The sequence below is a fragment of the Mastigoproctus giganteus genome, chromosome 2, assembly GCF_048544385.1.
Source record: "Mastigoproctus giganteus isolate SK-2022 chromosome 2, ASM4854438v1, whole genome shotgun sequence".
NCBI classification, from domain to species: domain Eukaryota; kingdom Metazoa; phylum Arthropoda; class Arachnida; order Uropygi; family Thelyphonidae; genus Mastigoproctus; species Mastigoproctus giganteus.
The window spans coordinates 259,842,572-259,862,602 of NC_143576.1; the positions used below are offsets into that span (position 1 = coordinate 259,842,572).

Consider the following 20,031-nt stretch of genomic DNA (forward strand, 5'->3'; position numbering starts at 1 on the left):
GTTTTTCTTAGCATCTTTTGCCAAGGATTTCTCGTAATCTGCCTTCGCCTGCCGAACCTCTTTTATGACCTGATTACAGATTAACTTATATCTGCCATAGGCTTCTGAGTCGCTTGATAATTTATATGCATCCCATGCATTTTTCTTCTCTGTTATGAGTCTCATTAGTTCATTTGACAACCATTTAGGCCTAAACCTTGAACAATATTTCTTAATAGGTATGAAACTTTTAGTAGCCTCCACGATTAATTCCTTGAATGCTTCCCACTGTTAGAATTTACTGTTGGTAACATCGTCAGTTGATTCCACTGTACAGAATTTAAAAACTGTCGGAGATCACTGTACTCGCCTTTACGGAAGCAAAAACCCTTTCCTTTACCTCCAATGCCACACTGCTCCAATTTGTGCGGCTGTCTTCCACGTGCAACAGTATCAAAAACCTTTCTAAGATCGAAATATATAATATCAAAGTTATTCAATGCATCCAGTTCTTTTGTGACTGCATCATGGTATCCAATCAAATTGGTCAGGCAAGACTTTCCCTTAACAAAACCATGCTATGCCAGAGCTATAGCTGAAGTCTTGTCTAGATGATCCTGCAGTGCGTCTTTAACCAGTGCCTCCATTATTTTAAGAGGAACAGAAGATAAACTAACTGGTCTGTAATTACTCGTGTCACCCTTTGATCCTCCTTTGTGAATTGGGGTCACATTTGCACATCTCCAGTCTATGGGTACCTCCCCTGAGTCCAAAGAAGCTCTCATAATTATGGCTAATGGTTTGCTTACTTCCTTTGCTGCCTCCTTTAATATAACTGAATAGATCCCAACCACCCCAGGTGCCTTTTTTTTATGTTTATCCTCAACAATGTCTCCTCCACTTTCCTCTCAGTTATTACAAAATCATCTAGCTCAACTGCCAGAGTTTACTTTACTCCTGGCATTCCCTTTCCTCATGTGTGAATGTAGATGCAAAATACTCATTCAGTTTGTTAGCTACCTGAGCAGGATCCTCAACTGTTGAACCATCAATATCCAGTGGACCAATCTGATTCATCCCTTTCCTTCTAGAGTTGACATAGGTAAAGAACTCTTTTCTGTTTTTCTTTGCATCTTTTGCCAAGGATTTCTCATAATCTGCCTTTGCCTGCCTAATCTCCTTTGTGAGTTGGTTACAGACCAGCTTATATCTATCATAGTTTAGGTAGAAATGGCATTCTAAAGCAACCACAATTTGTTTTGTTAAGGGAAACTCATGATTAACTAACTCTGTAAGCTATTTTTACAGTTACTAATAAGCTAGATGTAGGGAACAATTTCAATACAGTTAATTGGATTTTTATCAAGGCATTTCAACCAGTACCTCATGAGAGGTTACTATAAGCTGGAGCATGTTGGGATTAATGGAAAAAGATTCTAAGATGGACTGCAAAGTGGGTACAGAGCAGAAGGCACTGGATTGTGACTAATGGATATTCTTTAGATTGGTGTAATGTCAGATGTCTGTTCCCCCAAGGATCGATTCTTGAACTAATGTTTCTAATTTTCATAAAAGACCCAGGGGCTCACATCTGGTGAGTATGGGCTTGGCATACCTAGGGTCTTGAGCTGGATATTATTCTTCTCTTTCTTGGTGATTCCCTTCTACTTCTGATTCTCTCTCTCTCAGGCTAACTCGAGAATTTTTTTTTTTTTTTTTTTTGGATGGTGCAGCATAAGCCTCAGGCTTCTTTAGCTAATAACAATAAGACATTGACAAAGGGATAAATGGGATGATTTCAAAATTTTCTGAAAACGTAAAGATTAGGAGAGTTGTTAATGATCAGTGCCAAGCACTGCACCTTCAGGATGACTTGAACAAGCTTCAAGAATTGTCCGAAAAGTGGCAACCATGTTTTAATACAGTAAAATGCAAAGTCTTAAACTCAGAAAATTTAACTCCAAAATAACTTAATACACTTGGGGGGTTGAATTAAAAACAGCACAGGAAGAAAGCAATCTGGGAGTTACAATACAATCAGATATTGAAGTTTTCTGATCAGTCTAAACAGGTGGTCAGTGATGCTCATGGTGTATTATCCAACAATAACAAACAATATTCTCTAGAGGTAGGAAGGTCATAAGCCCACTGTACAAGGCACAGGGGAATAAATGGCAGTTTTGGTGAAAGAAAGAGTGACCTAGCATGAGGGAAAGAGAGAGTGAATGGGAATGAGTGGAAGAGCAAATGTAATTGGCCAAAAGAATACAAAGTTAAAAATAACTTACATTACTATATACTAACAAACATTTACTAACACAAACACTGCATTCTCCCCTGGCCTGCAAAAAAACTTGCAGCTAGGCCTGCACCACAACTGAAGAATTACAGTAAGTTGCGGTGCCCAGAGAGGGCAAAGCAGAAAGCGAGCTGAATAAATGAAATGAAAGCCAGAAGAATGAATGAAGGTGTAAGTGTATGAGATAAAGAACACAAACCATAAATGCTACAGTTGAGTACACACTAACCATAGTTTTAATTAGTATTTAAATTTACATTACACATCACTGCATCCCCCCCCTGGTGTGTGAGAAAAAGATGAATGAGTGGGTGAAAAAAAAAAAAAAAAATATATATATATATGAAACTTGAAAGAAAATTATATAAAGTATAGAAAAAAAGTATTAAAAAAGTATAAAAATAGAATGTAATAGAGTGAGAATGCAGATTATGATTGAAGTAAATGTGTGTCTCTCCCACCCATTAGACTGGTGGGTTCCCCACTGCCAACTAACATATCCCACCCCCGGAGTGGGATAGGCAGCTTGACCTTTCCTACCCGATTTGACACTACTTGGACATGACACCAACAAAGACATTCTGTGGCTTTGCTGCTGACACGCCATTTGCGATCTGAACTGGGTACTCTAACCCGGTACCCTTTAAAACCCCATCCCTAGGCAGGGGAGGGAAGAGACAGGTCTCTGTCTCTTCTCCTCCTTGCCTACCCCATACTTCGCCTGGTGGGTTCGTCTCCACTGAGCTCTTTGGGGATGCCTATTCTTCTATCTGTTCCCCCCCCCCCCACTTAGTACTAAGATATAGTACTAAGCGCAGTACTGAACAGGTGGCATGCACTGACCTGTAGTTGGTAAATTGACCAAAGCACATGGGCTTTTGATATAACTATGCACTTCACCAGTACATCCAGGAAGGAAAGGGCATTGCTAGACTAATTCTATTGTGAACAGGATGAAGGAAGATAAGGAGTTGAGATGCTGTTGTAGTTATGTCTCTGAACCTCGGGAGATAATAGTGAAAATGTTGTCAACGTAACGCCACCAGAGGGTGATGGGGCCAGCAGGTTCAGGAATGTGTTCCTTCAACACCTGCATCGCAACATTAGCAACAACATAGCCTTGCCGTGTATTTGTCTGAAGAGAGAGAGTCACAAAACGTGACCACACTGCTCGGCAAGCACAAATTGAGGGCAGTATAGATACCCTCCATGGATAGAGATGGTCTGTCTGGTAACTCTATTCAAAAGGTGCTTTGTATATACAATGGCTTGCTGCACAGGAATGGAAGTAAATAAAGAGGCAATGTCAAATGATGCCATGATCTTGTCTTCAGGAATGGTGGTGTTTGATATGGCGTAGGAATTCTTCTGTTCGAAATGGTGCGACTGGTATTTACTACTAGGGGGTGTTAGTAGATGGGCAACATACTTTGACAGTTCGTATGTTGGAGGATTGCAGCACGAGACAATTGGTCTTAATGTCCCCTGCCACCTGTTAAGTACTGTGGACATTCACTACTCTCTCGAGCCTGGAGTCATTCCAGCTCCATGGACGCCAGGCACAATGAAGATAAGAGCTGACCTCACCCAACTATGGCTATCCTATCTATATCTTGGACAAGTGCGACTTATAAGCCAGAGAGCTTGCCACACATCCGAAGCTCCCACCCCATAGTGATGAGACAATATCTACTGCTTACATCCCATATTACCCGGGTGCTTCAGATCGCATTTCTATGATCTTATGTGAGTACAAGATAAAGTGCCTGCAACTTCCTAGTAGAGGATTGCGATCTCTTGTCTCGTCCCATCCCCTCTTTTATGCAGCAGTGCAATATACCGCATCATTTACTACGATTGTGGCAGCTGCTATGTGGGGGAAACTGCCAGAAGGCTCCAGGACCGCTTCTCAGACATGAAAGGGCCATTTGATTAGCTGACTACAGTTGCAAAGCATTGGTCGATGCATCTGGGTCAAGGATGTGATACCGAGGTGGTTGACCAATCCCACCAGTACTATCAACGACTGTGACTAGAGTCACTACTCCTCCCACAACTGTCTCCTCCCACTCAATCATCCCTTTATTCATAGCAGTAATTTGCCTTAATGCCACACTTCTCCAATTCGTATAACAGTTTTACATGCAACAGTATCAAAAGCTTTTCTGAAACCTATGTACAGGTAGCCCTCGATTTATGTCTGGGTTAAGTTCCTGGGAGGACAGGCGCAAATGGAACCCTTTATATGATGGAGTCAATCGGAAATCACAGGGTTGGGTTCTGGGCATCAAAATGTTTTCCTACCACTTTGCATCGATTGTTTTATTTTATTAGCCTTCTTAATAGTCTTAGTAATAGTCTATGAAGGCATATTCATAGCCTTACACACATTAGGGTGGCTTTCACGAGATTCTATCCTCCAAATATTGCACTAGGATTCAATGAACTTCTTTTATCAGACATTGCATTTCTTTATTCTATTAAATTAAAAACTTTATAACACAATTGGCAAAAACTGCACACGAATATCACTATTATTATTTAATTTATAAAAAAAATGTTATAAATTAATAAAAAATGTTAGCATAATAAATTTCCAACATGTGTAAATTGCATAAACAACAACAACCAACTGAATGCTTCACACTGCATGGGCCTTTATCACCCGCATCCATGAGTGGCTACTTTTGGGGTGGGAATCTTTCTCGTCTCTGATATGGATGCCTAATTGCTGATTGGCTCAGACTGCCCTAAATCACGTCAACAGTGCATGATACATAGCACAGTATGATGCCAATAAATTTTGTCTGATGATTTTAAACTTTCAATTTATAAAAAATTTGCAAAAAAAAAAAAATTTGCAAAAATAAATAAAATATAAAAATGGCTTTGTGGTTAGTAATCAGTGCAAATCAGACCAGTGCAAAAAGAGAGCTCCCTGTATACGATATCAAAATTATTTTTTGCATCCAATTCCTTTGACATTGTGGCACAGTAATCAATAAGACTGGTCAGACAAGACTGTCCCTTAATAAATCTATTCTGTTAATGCAGTATAATTTCATTCCTGTCTAGATGGTCCTGCATTATTTCCCCTGGAACAGAAATCTGCCATTTGCAGAATACAGCAGTCTCGATTTGTCATGATGTAAAAACAATTTTCATAGCAAAAGCTCAGAAAATCACATGGCAGTCTCTCTCTCTCTCTCTCTCTCTCTCTCTCTCTCTCTCTCTCTCTCTCTCTCTCTCTCTCTCTCTCTCTCTCTCTCTGTGTGTGTGTGTGTGTGTGTGTGTGTGTGTGTAACTTTGTCATATTCTTCCTTATTCAAGGATGTAGTATGTGACACAGCACACGACAAGGATACTTTTGCAATCACAAAAAATAATTTTCATATTTTGAAGCAGAACAGATGACTCAAAACATCTTATTTGTGCATTTTTACGTAATAATTACCATTTTAAAATAGCAATAAGTAAAAATGCGTTCATAAAAGTTAATTATCAATAAAATACTCAATTGTTTGGCTCGCAACTTTTGTTAATTTGTTATTACTATTTCAGAAAATATTTATTTTGTTGAACTACCATTCTTTAAGATTTGAAAAAAAAAGTAAAGTGCAGCCATTATCAACCCACTGCAGGATGGAAGCCTCCTCAACAATTCATGCTGAGGGAAATGGACCATAATCTGCCACGCTGGTCCAGTGCGAGTTGGCAGATCGACCGTATTCAGCAGGCAGGGGCTTGAACCCCGGTCTACTCAAAGAGCGTGTGCTACTGCACTCCCGCTCCTGCCCACTCTGCTACCAATCCCCTAAAGTCTGGGTCAAAACGTTACCAGAATAGAGCAGAATTGTAGTATAGGGTGGATTTCATTTACTCTATAGTTTAAAAACTGAGATGTATGAGCGCACAGTTCAATATCCAATAAATTAACAATACCAGCTCCCAAATTTTGTGGAGTTATGTGCCTTTCATTTAGAATTATCTTTCGTTTTGTATTTATATAGAGAGGCTTTCCTCTCTCTCATCATTGGGCCTAAAGACATGTTCCATAAATATTACATAGCCAATGACTTAGTAATGGCAGTTATGAAATCCATGCAAAGTAGAACAATAACCTACCTTCTGAATAACACTAAGTTAAATATGGTTTACTTAATATGGATTTAGTGTTACCTGCTTTAAACCAGAGAATTGTTTATAGTGAATACATAAGTTTTGCTGAAAATATTCAAAATTCAAACTTATAATAATACACTGTAAAAAATGTAATTTGAAAACGAAATGCACAAGACATAATTCTTATGGGTTTTGGTAATTAACTATATAATATCGGTGTAAATACACCATAGTTAACCCATAATGAGATAGTGGTATTGCACTACTTCAAATAAATAACACTTCTCTAGTAGAGAGGACTACTGTTATTTATTTTCAGAAAATACCACCACCCAGACGATTGTTTCGAGGCTATTGGGCTTCATCATCAGTGGGCGGGCATGTACCCTGGTAATGCAACATGCCATCACAGTTGCGAAGTTATATCCACAATATGAGGGATGCCAAGGGGTGTTGGTAAAAATATAATTTGAAAACGAAATGCACAAGGCATAATTCTTATGGGTTTTGGTAATTAACTATATAATATCTGTGTAAATACACCATAGTTAACCCATAAATTTGAACTACGTAAGTAGAGTAGAAGGCATCGTTTTAATTGTATCTCATTAACTATATAATATCGGTGTAAATACACCATAGTTAACCCATAAATTTGAACTACTTACAGAGTTCAGATTTATGTGTTAACGATGGTGTATTTACACCAATATTACATAGTTAATTACCAAAACCCATAAGAATTATGCCTTGTGCATTTCGTTTTCAAATTACATTTCTACCAACACCCCTTGGGCTCCTCAGTTAAGTGGTTTACTTTTGGATAGTGCTTTTAAATATTTGATTTATTTAGATATTGTTGGATTATTTTGTTATTGGTTTTCCTGTAACTGTTTGATTTTAATAATATTATAGATATAATTTTTTAAAGTTACTTTCATTGATATTTATTTAATTTTATAATGGTAGTTATGAGATCTGCCTTAAACACGTCACAGGGTATCGTGACTCACACGGAAATAGCAGATGGCGATTTACGGGTGAGACATGATTTAATCCGTTGTGGAACCTGTGGTATGTTTTCCAGGGTCGACCTGGTGACTAATCCTACCTCACCTGGTGATTCTTTTCTTTGTGATCGATGTAAGGAGTGCACCGATCTTAAATTACAATTTGGTGCACTGATGGAACAATTTGAGTCCTTGAAAAAACGAGTGCTTGCCCTCGAAAATAATGCATCTGGGAACTCGTCAGGGACTCAAAACTCCAGCAATCTACCAAGTGATGCACACCCGATTCGAGCCTCAAAACAGAAAAACCAAGTGCAAACTACTCTGGTTAAAAAGGACATTGTTTTATTAGGAGACTCCATTATCAGGGAAACGGGGAATATTTTTTGTAATAAAGATAGGTGGAGCAGAACCAGGGTATGTCTGCCGGGAGCAACTATTGATGATGTCACCAACAGATTGTCAGATTTTAAAGGGGGTAAAGAAAATATTATTATTCATGTGGGGACAAACGATATTAAACGTACACGATCTGACGATTTGTTGGAAAAATACAGGACCATGCGGAGGAAATGTCGCGAGCTAGGCCATAATGTCTATGTGTCTGCAATTCTGCCCAGACACGATAGGAGGGATTATATGTTAAGAGCCTTGTGGATTAACTCAAGACTTGAAGGAATCTGCAAGGCTTTAGGGGGTAAATTTCTATCAGCATGGCCCACACTTGTAGGTAGAAGGAATTTGTTTTGTAGAGACGGGATACACTTAAACAAAGGTGGTGCAAAAGTTTTTGTCAGTATTATTGAGGATACCTTAAAGGTTCAGGGAAACTGCTACTTAGGGGGGAGGATGTGGGTAATACTGACACGCGTTTATCTGATAATATTGGTCAATGTAACTCTTGCACATACCTTAAGAGTTCTTATCTGTTACCCCAACTGGATGTATTATCCAGATGTTCTGGGGGCAAAGACGTTTCACGTGAGGGGGTAGCTAATATCAGGGAAGAGAGCCTAAAAAACTTCAAGGGTTGTGTTAGGGTTGTTAAATATACAAGAACAGTAAATCATAATTGTTTATACAGTAACGTTAGAAGTGTCGTCAATAAAATGAGCGAATTTGAACTGCTGGTTAAAACAAGTAACGCGGACATAATAGGGCTTACAGAGACGTGGTGCCACCCGGAAATTGGGGATGATGAGTTTCAGTACGGCTTGTATAATGTATTTAGGAAGGATAGGTTAGATAGAAGGGGTGGTGGGTAATGCTTATCAGAAGCAGCCTGAGTGCGACGATAGCTTTCCCAGATTCAGACATTTCACATGCTAGTATAGAGTCTGTATGGTGTGAGATAGTTGGAAACAAAGGTATAATGCGAGTAGGAGTAATCTACAGACCAGGTGATTGTGAAGATTATGACAAAAGTCTCTACATGCAAACGGAATGGGCAAGTAAGCGTCAATGCCTTATTATGGGTGATTTCAATTTGCCTCTAATTGATTGGAGTAAATGGGAAGGAAACTCGACATGGGGAACAAAATTTTTAAATCAACTAGATGACTGTTATTTGTATCAACATGTCAGGGAAAATACTAGAGAAAAGAATATCCTAGACCTCATCATCACACATGAATCAGATGACATAACAGGGCTGACAGTAGAGGAACCAGTAGCAGGAAGTGATCACGGAGTTCTACGGTGGATGATGACGAGAGAGGTAGCAGAAGTAAAAGGCAAAGGATTGGGTTTTAATTTCAGAAAAGGAAATTACGATGCCTTAAGGTACTACATGGCCTCTATTAACTGGGTAGATATCGCGCAGAGAATGAATACAATTGAACTGTGGTACGCTTTTAAAACATTAATCACAGATGCCTTGAATGCGTATATACCATTAAAAAAATACTCCACGAGGAGGGTTCCAAGTTGGATGAATAGTGAAGTTACCACATTACTTGAGCAGAAAAAGGTGGCATGGAAAGGTTACAGAGCAATAAAAAGTACTGAAGCCTATAACTGCTACAAGGTGATCTGTAATAGAGCCACAGAAAAGGTTCGACAGGCAAAGGAAGTTTATGAGAAATCACTAGCAAAGAGAGGGGATAAAGAATTCTTCACATATATAAATGCCAAGAAGAGCAGGACAAACCAGATCGGACCTTTACGTAAGGGAAAGGGGATAGTAATAAATACACCAGCTGCTGTTGCAGATGAACTCAACAGTTATTTTGCATCGATATTTACAAATGAAAAGCCTTTTGTGGCAATGGAAAATTGTGGGAGCGAAGTTAAAAAATATGTAATTAATGATATTGAAATTTCGCAAGATTATTTAATGAAAAAACTTTCAAGCCTACAGACCAGTAAGGCTCCTGGAGTTGATGGAATATACCCTATAACTTAAGAGAGGCGGCAAGTGAGTGCATTGAACCATTGAGGCTAATTATGCGAGCATCACTAGACTCTGGGGAGATTCCCTTGGATTGGAAAAGTGCAAATGTATCTCCCATACATAAGGGTGGCTCTAAAAGTGAAGTTGAAAATTATCGACCTGTCAGTCTGACTTCAGTTAGTAGGGAAAATCATGGAGGCAATGATCAAGGGTGGAATTCAGGATCATTTGGATCGAATTGAAATTCTCAAGGATACTCAGCATGGTTTTGTAAAGGGAAAATCATGTTTAACAAATCTGGTTCGCTATTTCGAAAGGGTCACTCACGAGCTGGATTTAGGGAATAATTTTGACATTGTTTATTTACATTTCAGCAAAGCTTTTGACTCAGTCCCACATGAGCGGTTGCTTTATAAGCTGGAACAGGTTGGAATCACTGGGAAAATCCTTAGATGGATAGAAGGATGGCTTCAGGGCAGCAGGCAGAGGGTTGTGATAAATGGCTATTCCTCAGATTGGGTTGATGTAAGAAGTGGGGTTCCCCAAGGATCAGTATTAGGACCACTGTTGTTTTTAATTTTCATAAACGACATTGATGAAGGGATAGAGGGTGTGATGTCTAAATTTGCAGATGATGTTAAAATTGGTAGAGTAGTTAATGATCACTGTCAAGCTGAGCTTCTTCAGAGAGACCTAGATAGACTTCAAGAATGGTCAGAAAAATGGCAGCTGTGCTTTAATCCAACAAAGTGTAAGGTATTACACCTGGGAAACAGTAATCCCAAAAAAACTTATTCACCTGGAGTTCAACTAAACCCAGTACTGGAGGAAAGGGACTTGGGTGTTACGATACGGTCAGACATGAAATTCTCTGAGCATTGTAAGCAGGTTGCAAGGAAGGCCCATGGTGTCCTATCGATGATCTATCGAACTTTTGCAAGCAGAGATAGGGACGTGATAATCCCATTATATAAGGCTTATGTTAGACCACACTTGGAATACTGTGTTCAAGTATGGAGACCGCACCTAAAGAAAGACATCGAGCTTCTTGAAAGGGTGCAAAGAAGAGTAACTCGCCTGGTGAGATCGGCAAAAGGGCGTCCTTATGAAGAAAGACTTCGAATATGTGGGTTGCAGAGTTTGGAAACTAGACACCTTAGAGGAGATTTGATTGAGGTGTTTAAGGCTCTGAGAGGCATCAGTAAAATGAATGAGGACAAAATTTTCAAGATTATAAATGATGCTAGAACTAGGGGACATAAATTCAAGTTACGGGGGGAAATGTTTAGATTGGACTGCAGGAAGTTTTATTTTAGCCAGCGAGTTATAAATTACTGGAATAAGTTGCCCTCATGGGTGGTAGAGGCCAACAGTTTGGGGAAATTCAAAGGTAATCTGGATAGTACTTTCGGGTAAGGGAAGCGCATAGGATGATAGGTTTAATTTCCTTTTTATTTATACTTTATTTTATTTTTTTTTTATTTATTAATTATTATTATTTAGTTATTTTTTTTGTTTTTATCATTGTTTTGTTCGGATTTTTTTTTTTTTTTTGGCTGGTGCAGCATAAGCCATAGTCTTTCTTGCACCATGCGGCCGTTACTAATACTAATCTCTCATATTGAAGATATAACTTAGCAACTGTGATGGCATGTTGCATTACCAGGGTACCTGTCCGCCCACTGAGCCCAATAGCTTTGAAACGATCGTCTGGGTGGTGGTATCCTCTGAAAATAAATAACAATAGTCTTCTCTACTAGAGAAGCGTTACATATTTGAAGTAGTGAAATACCGCTATTTCGTTGTGAAGGCAATCACAATATGAGATACAATTAAAACAATACAATCTACACTACTTATGTAGTTCAAATTAATGGGTTAACTATGGTGTATTTACACCGATATTATATACTGTAAAAAATAAAAAACAGACTTACTGCAAGCTGCAACTTACTTGTAACAACACCTCCAGTTAGCGGAGACAATACTCCAAATATCAGGATCAGTAGAGAAGTAAAGCGACCTAATTTGTGCTTCCTCAACATACCAAATGCTATAGCTGCAGCAATTAGGTGAACAAAAAGGGAAGAAAAAAGAGCCCACAAGAATACTTGATACCACATTTCTGAAATGAAAATAAATTACAAAACTTAGTAAATTAATCATTTTATTGGCTTAGTCAACATCAACACTATGTATGGCTGTTAGTAAAACATGCTAATAATGTTTCAATTGCTACACCCATGGTGTCAGCGGAGAACCATATTTTTCATATAATTTAATACTGCTAGTGATAAATAAGCTTAGGATAATTATGCATTTAAAAATGGCAAAAGTATGTATGCAAATATGTGCTAAAAATTGGCCAAAATATGAAATTAAGATTTGCACAAAAAAATGAAGAAACATTTCTGTTATTAATGAATATGCTTCATTATGGTCCTTGAGGCTGTTGCAGACATTCTCTCAGATATGCCAGACAAGCTGTGCTTGCTATCTGGGAATCTAAAATGCTGATGGAACTGATATTCGGGTGTCACTCGAATCAACTGGGCTCAATTTCAGTGAAGTCTGGATGGTCTGTGACAGCCAAATCCTCTGCTTGCACCTTCACGATGGTGGGACTGTTAGTAACCCTGGGTATAACCCTTATGTGCATACACCCTGTGGGTGACAACCAAGTGTGAACCAACATAAGCAGGGTTCAGGTGTGGCCACATCACACGGAGGAATGCTGCCCCTCTGTGTTACAAGGCAATTATAGGTGGTAAATGACTCATCAACCAGTGAAATACCACCACTCTGCCTATTGGAGGCTTGAAGTGGTGGAACCCATGTTTAGTCTCCAGAGCTAAATTCCTGTCAACCCTTCCAATATACAGTATGATTGATGTTCTTTGAGGTTATGATGATCACCATGGCGGGATCCAAACTTCCTTACATTTTGAAGGTACAGCTCTAAAACAGTGTTCGCAGGCCAGCCACTAGTTAGTACACTGGACTGAAACAATTGGTAAATCTCTAGAACGCTTACAGATCAGTCAGTATATAATCTTGCTACTTCTACACTGCCAGATAGTGACTGGAGGGAGTCAGAGTAGTGTGTATGCGGAGGACATTGTCGAGGCCACGTTATATCAAGGATCAGGGTATATTCTTACCATGTGACGCCATATCCAAAAATTTCATTACTTCATACAGCATGTCCCCCCAACACTTTTTCTTACTATTGAATATGCCATGAATTGTCAAACTAATACAGAAAACTTCTCTGCAAAAAGATCTAAACTTCTCAAACACTTCCTAGTTCATTTCACAAATATATGTGGTCTCAGTTCTAATCTCAGTGATGTCCATTTCCACTTACAGTCTGCCAAACCCCATGTACTTTTTCTGACAAAATCTCAGTAATCAGTTGATTCAACCACTACTCATCTCAGCTGCCCAAACTATTCGCTGTATGATTCCTTTTGCCTCAAAGGTGGTACTTGTGCATATGTCCATTCTCTGAAATTCATCTGTTGTCTCTACCATTCTCCCAATTCCACTAATAACTTGGAACTCTTTGACTTCCTCTCTTTGCAACTTTACTTTCTCCAGTCCAACTTTCCTAACAGTGAGATAATTTTCCTTGGTGATTTTAAAGTTCGCAACTCCAGATGGCTTCCGTTTTCTAGTCACACAGACCCAGCTGTTCAAGATGCTGAGGCTTTTGCAATTACTAATGACCTCGCACAGATTGTTCATTTACCTACTAAAATACCAGCCAATCCTAACATGAAGCCAACACACTTCATCGTTTTCTCACAAACAACCCTTCTAAGTACACGGTCAAAGTGGGTGGTCCTTTAGGCACCTCAGATCACAACTTGGTGATTGTCTCTTCTCCAATGGAGCCTTTATCTCATGGCTATTCCTAACCTAGTGTTGTTTGGCATTACAAGAATGCAAAATGGGATGATCGGTGAGATTTCTTTTCTTCTTTTCTTTGGTCAGATTACCGTTTTAAAACTTCTGATGTGAACATTTCTCAGATCATGTCAGTAAAATTATTCTTGTCGGAATGGAATCCTTTATTCCATACTCCACTTTAAAATCTTTTCCTTTATCTAAACCTTGGTTTTCCAATAAATGTGCTAAGGCTGTTCAAGAGAAGAACGTTGCATATCGTAATTGGCTTGTTTCCAATTTTTCAGTTTCATTTTCTGCCTACACCAAAGCTTACAACAATTGTAAAGCAGTTATTAATCAGTCCAAACTAGATTTTGAACAGGCTAGGAGTAGAAAACTTGCTTCTTGCCCTAATTGTAGCTAAGCATTCTGGTCTCTTGCCAAAGCTATTGGCCGTGACTTTTGCCCATCCCTGCTCCCACCATCTCTCAAAACCAGATGGTTCTATTGCTCCTTCAGCTAAGGATAAAGCTAATCAAGCTGATCAAAGATAAAGCTAATAAAGGATCAGGCATCCCATTTTTCTTCCATATCATGTATTAATGATTTTGGTAAAAAACACCTTCCACCATACTGAATGATTAACAAACTTCTACATATGTGTAAATGCAATTTAAAACTTGCAATGCAATAATAACTCTAGAAACTTCTTGACTTCACTACGTACAAAGTCATGTTGGTATGAATGAAAATAACTTGCAGTCAGTCTTCGTATAGCATGATAGTTGTGTTCCTAGAAACCCTCATGCAATGCAAAATCGTGCAATATAAACAACAGGCCCTATGGGGAAAAATAGGGTTAGGCGCCGACCACAAAAGTTTGAAAACACATTTGTAACCAAAACATTACCAAACACAACAAATAATCGTAATAAAATACATAAGTATTTTATTACGACTATTACGTAATAAAATATTGCTAATGCTTTTGCTTCTATCGTAAGCAAACTTGTTTTTTGTTTGATTTTCTATCCAAACAGATGACAACCGTTCCATCTCTTCCAATTCTCTGTATCTTAATCTAATGGATTTTAATTACACTTTGAGTTGTTCCTGCTGTGGTTGTTTATGGTTGTTATTATAAGTTGTTTTTATTTTCTCTGCATTCTTTGTAATTCTCAGCGTTGCCTAATTTAGGCCAACATGTGCAATATCACATGGTCTTTCATTTCGCTCAAAGCATTTCACAATTTCATATTTTTTCTCTATCGACAGAGGCAGACTGGCCATAAGCCTTACCGGGGAAACCCCGGTGGGCCGGAGGCTCGTGTTATTTTGGCCATAAACCATAGTATGAGGCCACTATAAATATTCCCGGGTAAGAATTTTTGACCCAGTCTGCCTCTGTTTATCGATATTGCTTTTCTTTTTCTCTCTGAATCTGCAGTGTCTTCACCAGGACCCTTCCTTTTCACACATTAAGTATTTTACTAATTTTTAGGGAATAAAGCACAATTACAAAACGAGGAGGCACGCCTGAAACACATAAACAAAGCTGGGCGTGTGTAGCAACTAAATAAACAACACCGTAAAGGCAGAGATACACTATTAACACCTCACATTTTACTAAAGCACATTTCTAGGGGTTACTACCATAAAACAATAAAAACAATTTCCAGTTGCGTTTCTGCTAGCGGAATCTGTTATAAACTGGTAGTAAATTCTATCTAATTGCATTTGCGATTATACCGATAGCTGGAATTGTGTTGGTTTTTACATTATTATGGTGAAATGTGTTTCCCCTAAACTGATATAAAAAACAAATACATTTTCAGAATCTTCTCTTCATTCCTTCATTGCGTTCGGTTGGGGTGATTCTGCGTTCCACTGCCATTTCTTGTAAACACAAAGGCAAATCATACATAAGCGAATTCGGTTCGTGTTATATACGATATCGTTCCCCTATTTATAAATCATGTATGATCGAATTCGTGTAGTGCAAACACGTGTTATACGAGGACTCACTGTATTCTCAACTACCCTTTTTACCAGTTCAAAATAAGGCCACAGCAGGAGTATTGATCCATGTTTCCACCTTTGTAAGGAGATTGGTTCAAGAGTATCCAGGTAATAGTAGCAGTAATAGCAAATGATACAAGCAAGCAAGCTTTAGCAGAGGTATATGATGCAAGAAACCAAGCTTATGCAGCATCAGCCAAAAAAAAAAAAAAAAAAACCCTCCCATTTCACCCCTCCATTCGTTCCAAATGCCTGTCCAGATCAGCTTATATTTATTTAGGCTATCAACTTGAACAACAAAAAGACGGAAGTCTGTTCCACCAATCAACTACCCACTGGCTAAAGGCAAATTTCTGCACATCTATTCTACAACTGTCTTTCCTCAATTTGAAACTGTGCCCCCTCGGGTTCTTAATCTGAGCAAGAATCCCATCAGCATTCAGCTTGCTCAATGCATTCAAGGCCTTATACACCTAAATCAGATCACCTCACAGGTGCCTACTCTCCAGCCACTGCAATTTGCAGAACTTAAGCCTTTCTTGGTAAAAATACCCCTTTATTCCCTTCACCAATCTTGTTGCCCTTCTTTGTACTGATCTAGCAACTCAACATCCTTCCTAAAATGTTATACAAGGTAATGGTCAGGCCACACCTAGAGTACTGTGTACAGGTCTGGAGTGGCCTGACCACTGCCTTATATAACGGGATAATCACCTCCTTGTCCCTGCTGACAAAAATTACTATATCTCTTTGACTAGGCTCCATGACATGCCCTTGCAGCCCATCTGCACTGTTCAGCAAACTTCATTTTGACTGCACAATTACCCCCAGGTCTTTTTCACTTTCTACTTCTAGCGTATATAGCATTATACAGAGAAAGAAAAAACATATACAATTCACCCATCCATAACCTCCTAGGATTTGTCTAATTCTTCCTTGAACTTATTCAACCCATCCACTTCCACGCCAGATGGAAGCCTGTTCCAACAATCAACACCTGCTGGCTGAAGGCAAACCTCCATACAGCATCTTACAACCATCCTTCCTCAACTTGAATTTATCCTCCGTCATGTGTATTAAGCTAGATAGACCATGGTGAGAAAAATGGCAGCTATACTTTAATCCAACAAAGTGTAAGGTATTACACTTGGTGAACAGTAATCCAAAAATAGAATACACTTGGTGGAGTTTAACTAAAGCCAGTAGAGGAGGAAAGGGACTTTGGTGTTATGATACAGTTAGACATGAAGTTCTCCTAGCATTGTATTTGGTTTATGTTGAGGCTAGCATTAGCAAGGGCACATGATGCAAGAAAGCAAGCTTATATAGCATCAGTCAAAAAAAAAAAAAAAACACCCCTTATTTCACCCATCCCTCACTTCGAATGTTTGTCAAGTTCAACCTTGAATCAATTAAGCTATCAACTTCTGCAACGACAGATGGAAGTTTATTCCAGCAATCAACCACCTGCTAGCTAAAGGCAAACTTCCACACATCTATCCTACAACTGTCTTTCCTCAATTTGAATTTATGCCCTCTTCGGCGATTATTCTGAGCAAGAGGAAGAATACCATCAGCATTGAGCATGCTCAAACCATTCAAGGCTTTATACACCGCACAGGTGCCTAGTCTCCAGACACTGTAATTTGCAAAACTTAAGCCTTTCTTCGTAAAACCAACCCTTTGTTCTGTTCACTAATCTTCTTGCCCTTCTCTGTACTCATTCCAACAGCTCTACTTCTTAAAATGAGGCCTCCAGACCTGTATACAGTACTCAAGGTGTGGCCTGACCATTGCCTTATACAAAGGGATAATCACCTCCTTATCCCTGATAGAAAAATTCCTGTATATCATTGACAAGACATCATGAGCTACTCTTGCAGACTGAACTGCTCAGAAAACTTCATATCTGCCTGCACAATTACCCCCAGGTCCTTTTCATTCTCTACCACTGTCAGTGTGGTACCACAGAGTTCATAAGTTACTCTGGGATTACTCTGCTTCCCATATTTTACATTTGTCAATGTTAAACTTTATTTGCCACCTCTCAGCCCATCTGCTCAACCTTTCCAGATCCTGTTGCAGCAGCATAGCACGTCAGTAGTGTCCTTAACAACCCTGCCAACCTTTGTATCGTCTGCAAACTTGGACATTAAGCCTGATATACCATCATCAATATCATTTATAAATACAGAAAACAATAATGGACCCAACACTGAGCCCTGAGGGACTCCACTAATAACATTAGTCCATGATGAGCAGTGTCCATTGATTACCACTCTGTCTTCTCCCCCTCAACCATTCCTTTATCCATAGCAGCAATTTGCCTCCAATGGCACACTGCTCCAATTTGTGCGGAAGTCTTCCATGTGCAACAGTATCAAAGGCCTTGCTAAGATCCAAATATATGATAAGGTTATTCTTTGCATCCAGTTCCTTTGTGACTACATCATAGTACCCAATCAAATTTGTCAGACAAGACTTCCTCTTAACAAACCCATGCTGTGTCCAAGCGATAACTGAAATCTTGTCTAGATGATCCTGCAATGCTTCTTTAACCAGTGCCTCCATTAATTTCCTTGGAACAGAAATTAAACTAACAGGTCTGTAATTATCTGTCTCCCTTTGAACTTGCTTTGTGGAGATTTGCACATCTCCAGTCCATGGGTACCTCCCCTGAGTCCAGGGAAGCTCTCATAATTATGGCTAAGGGTTTGCTTACTTCCTTTGCAGCCTCCTTTAATACAACTGGATAGATCCCATCCACCCCAGGTGCCTTTTTTATGTTTATCCTCAACAATTTCTCCTCCACTTTACTCTCAGTTATTACACGATTATCTAGCTTACTGCCAGAGTTGAATACACCTCTGGCATTCCCCTCCCTGAATAACTCCTCATGTGAATGTAGATGCAAAATATTCATTTAGTTTGTTAGCTACCTGAGCAGGATCATCAACAGTTGAACCATAGAAATCAAGTGGAACAATCTGATTCATCCCCTTCCGTCTAGAGTTTACATAAGAACTCTTTGCTGTTTTTCTTTGTATGCTTTGCCAAAGATTTCTTGTAATCTGCCTTCACCTGCCTAACCTCCTTTGTAACTTGGTTACAGACCAGCTAATATCTATCATAGGCTTCTGTGTCAGATAATTTATATGTATCCCATGCATTTTTCTTCTCTGTCACATGTCTAATTACTTCATTTTATATCCATTTAGGTCTAAATTTTGAACAATATTTCTTTGTTGGTATGAAAAACCTAGTAGCTTCCAAGATTAATTCTTTGAATGCTTCCCATTTTGAATTTGCTATTGGTAACAGCATCAGTTGGTCCCACCGTATAGAATTTAAATACTGTCTCAGACTACCATAGTCACCTTTCCAAAAGCAAAAACCCTTTCCCTTTACCCGTGATGGTAATTACCTCTTTGAGTAAATCCCACTTCAGCACACTGTGATCACTGCCACTTAGTGGTTCCTTTATTTACAGATTCTTGATGCATGAAGAATGACTACTGATAATCATCAGATGAATATTACTCTCTCTGTCTAGTTGCCTCCCGAACATGCTGCTGTAGAAGACAATCATCCATTAAATCCACAAAAGCCTTGCTAGTGTGTGAGTGACCAACCCACAAATTCCAGTCAATCTCTGGGAAATTAAAATCCCCCATTATAAGACACTCTGATTTACTGGCCCACTATTTCTCTGCACAATTGCTCATTAGATTCTTTTGGCCTATAACACACACCCACTCATATTTTTCCTTTCCCAGTGCTTTTTCCCATTCGGCCATGGAAAGATTGTGCAAGGCTCAAGGGGTAGAATTTTTTTTTCAGCCTGTCTCTACTTGCTAACAGGAGAGACTGCTTCTACAGGGATGGGATACACTTAAATAGAAAGGGTGCAAGAATGTTTGCTGATGCTATCGAGGCAGAGTTAGGTAGGTCGGAAAACTGCTAGATTAACAGTAGCCACTGGCAGAAGTGAAAGAGATTCTTGCACTGCTTCTATTGGAATGAGCAGCAGCCTGGAAAAAAAGATGCAGGATATTTCAGAGACTGCTGGGAATCATTGCGGTACAAGTAAACACATGGGTTGTGTTAGGGTAGCTAAGAAAAAGAACAGGTGCATGTATACTCACGTGTACACCAATGCTAGGAGTTTAGTAAATAAATTTGATGAATTTGAGGTATTGCTCAAAACATCAAAGGCAGATATTGTTGGGATATCAGAGACGTGGTGTCACACAGATATAAGGAATGCAGAACTGGAATTTGGGGAGTACAATGTCTACAGAAAGGATAGACAGGATAGG

General features: G+C 39.1%; 1 protein-coding gene across 4 annotated transcripts in view; it reads right to left on the reverse strand.

Moving 5' to 3' along the window:
• The window catches only part of LOC150090423 (transmembrane protein 170A), an 80,735-nt gene that overhangs the window by 4,857 nt on the left and 55,847 nt on the right, over positions 1-20,031 (reverse strand). For all 4 annotated transcript variants that reach the window (XM_090369120.1, XM_090369116.1, XM_090369119.1 and 1 more), the window contains exon 4: positions 11,757-11,927. In XM_090369120.1, coding sequence (XP_090225246.1) covers positions 11,757-11,927 — 171 coding nt within the window. The remainder of the gene's footprint in view (positions 1-11,756; positions 11,928-20,031) is intronic.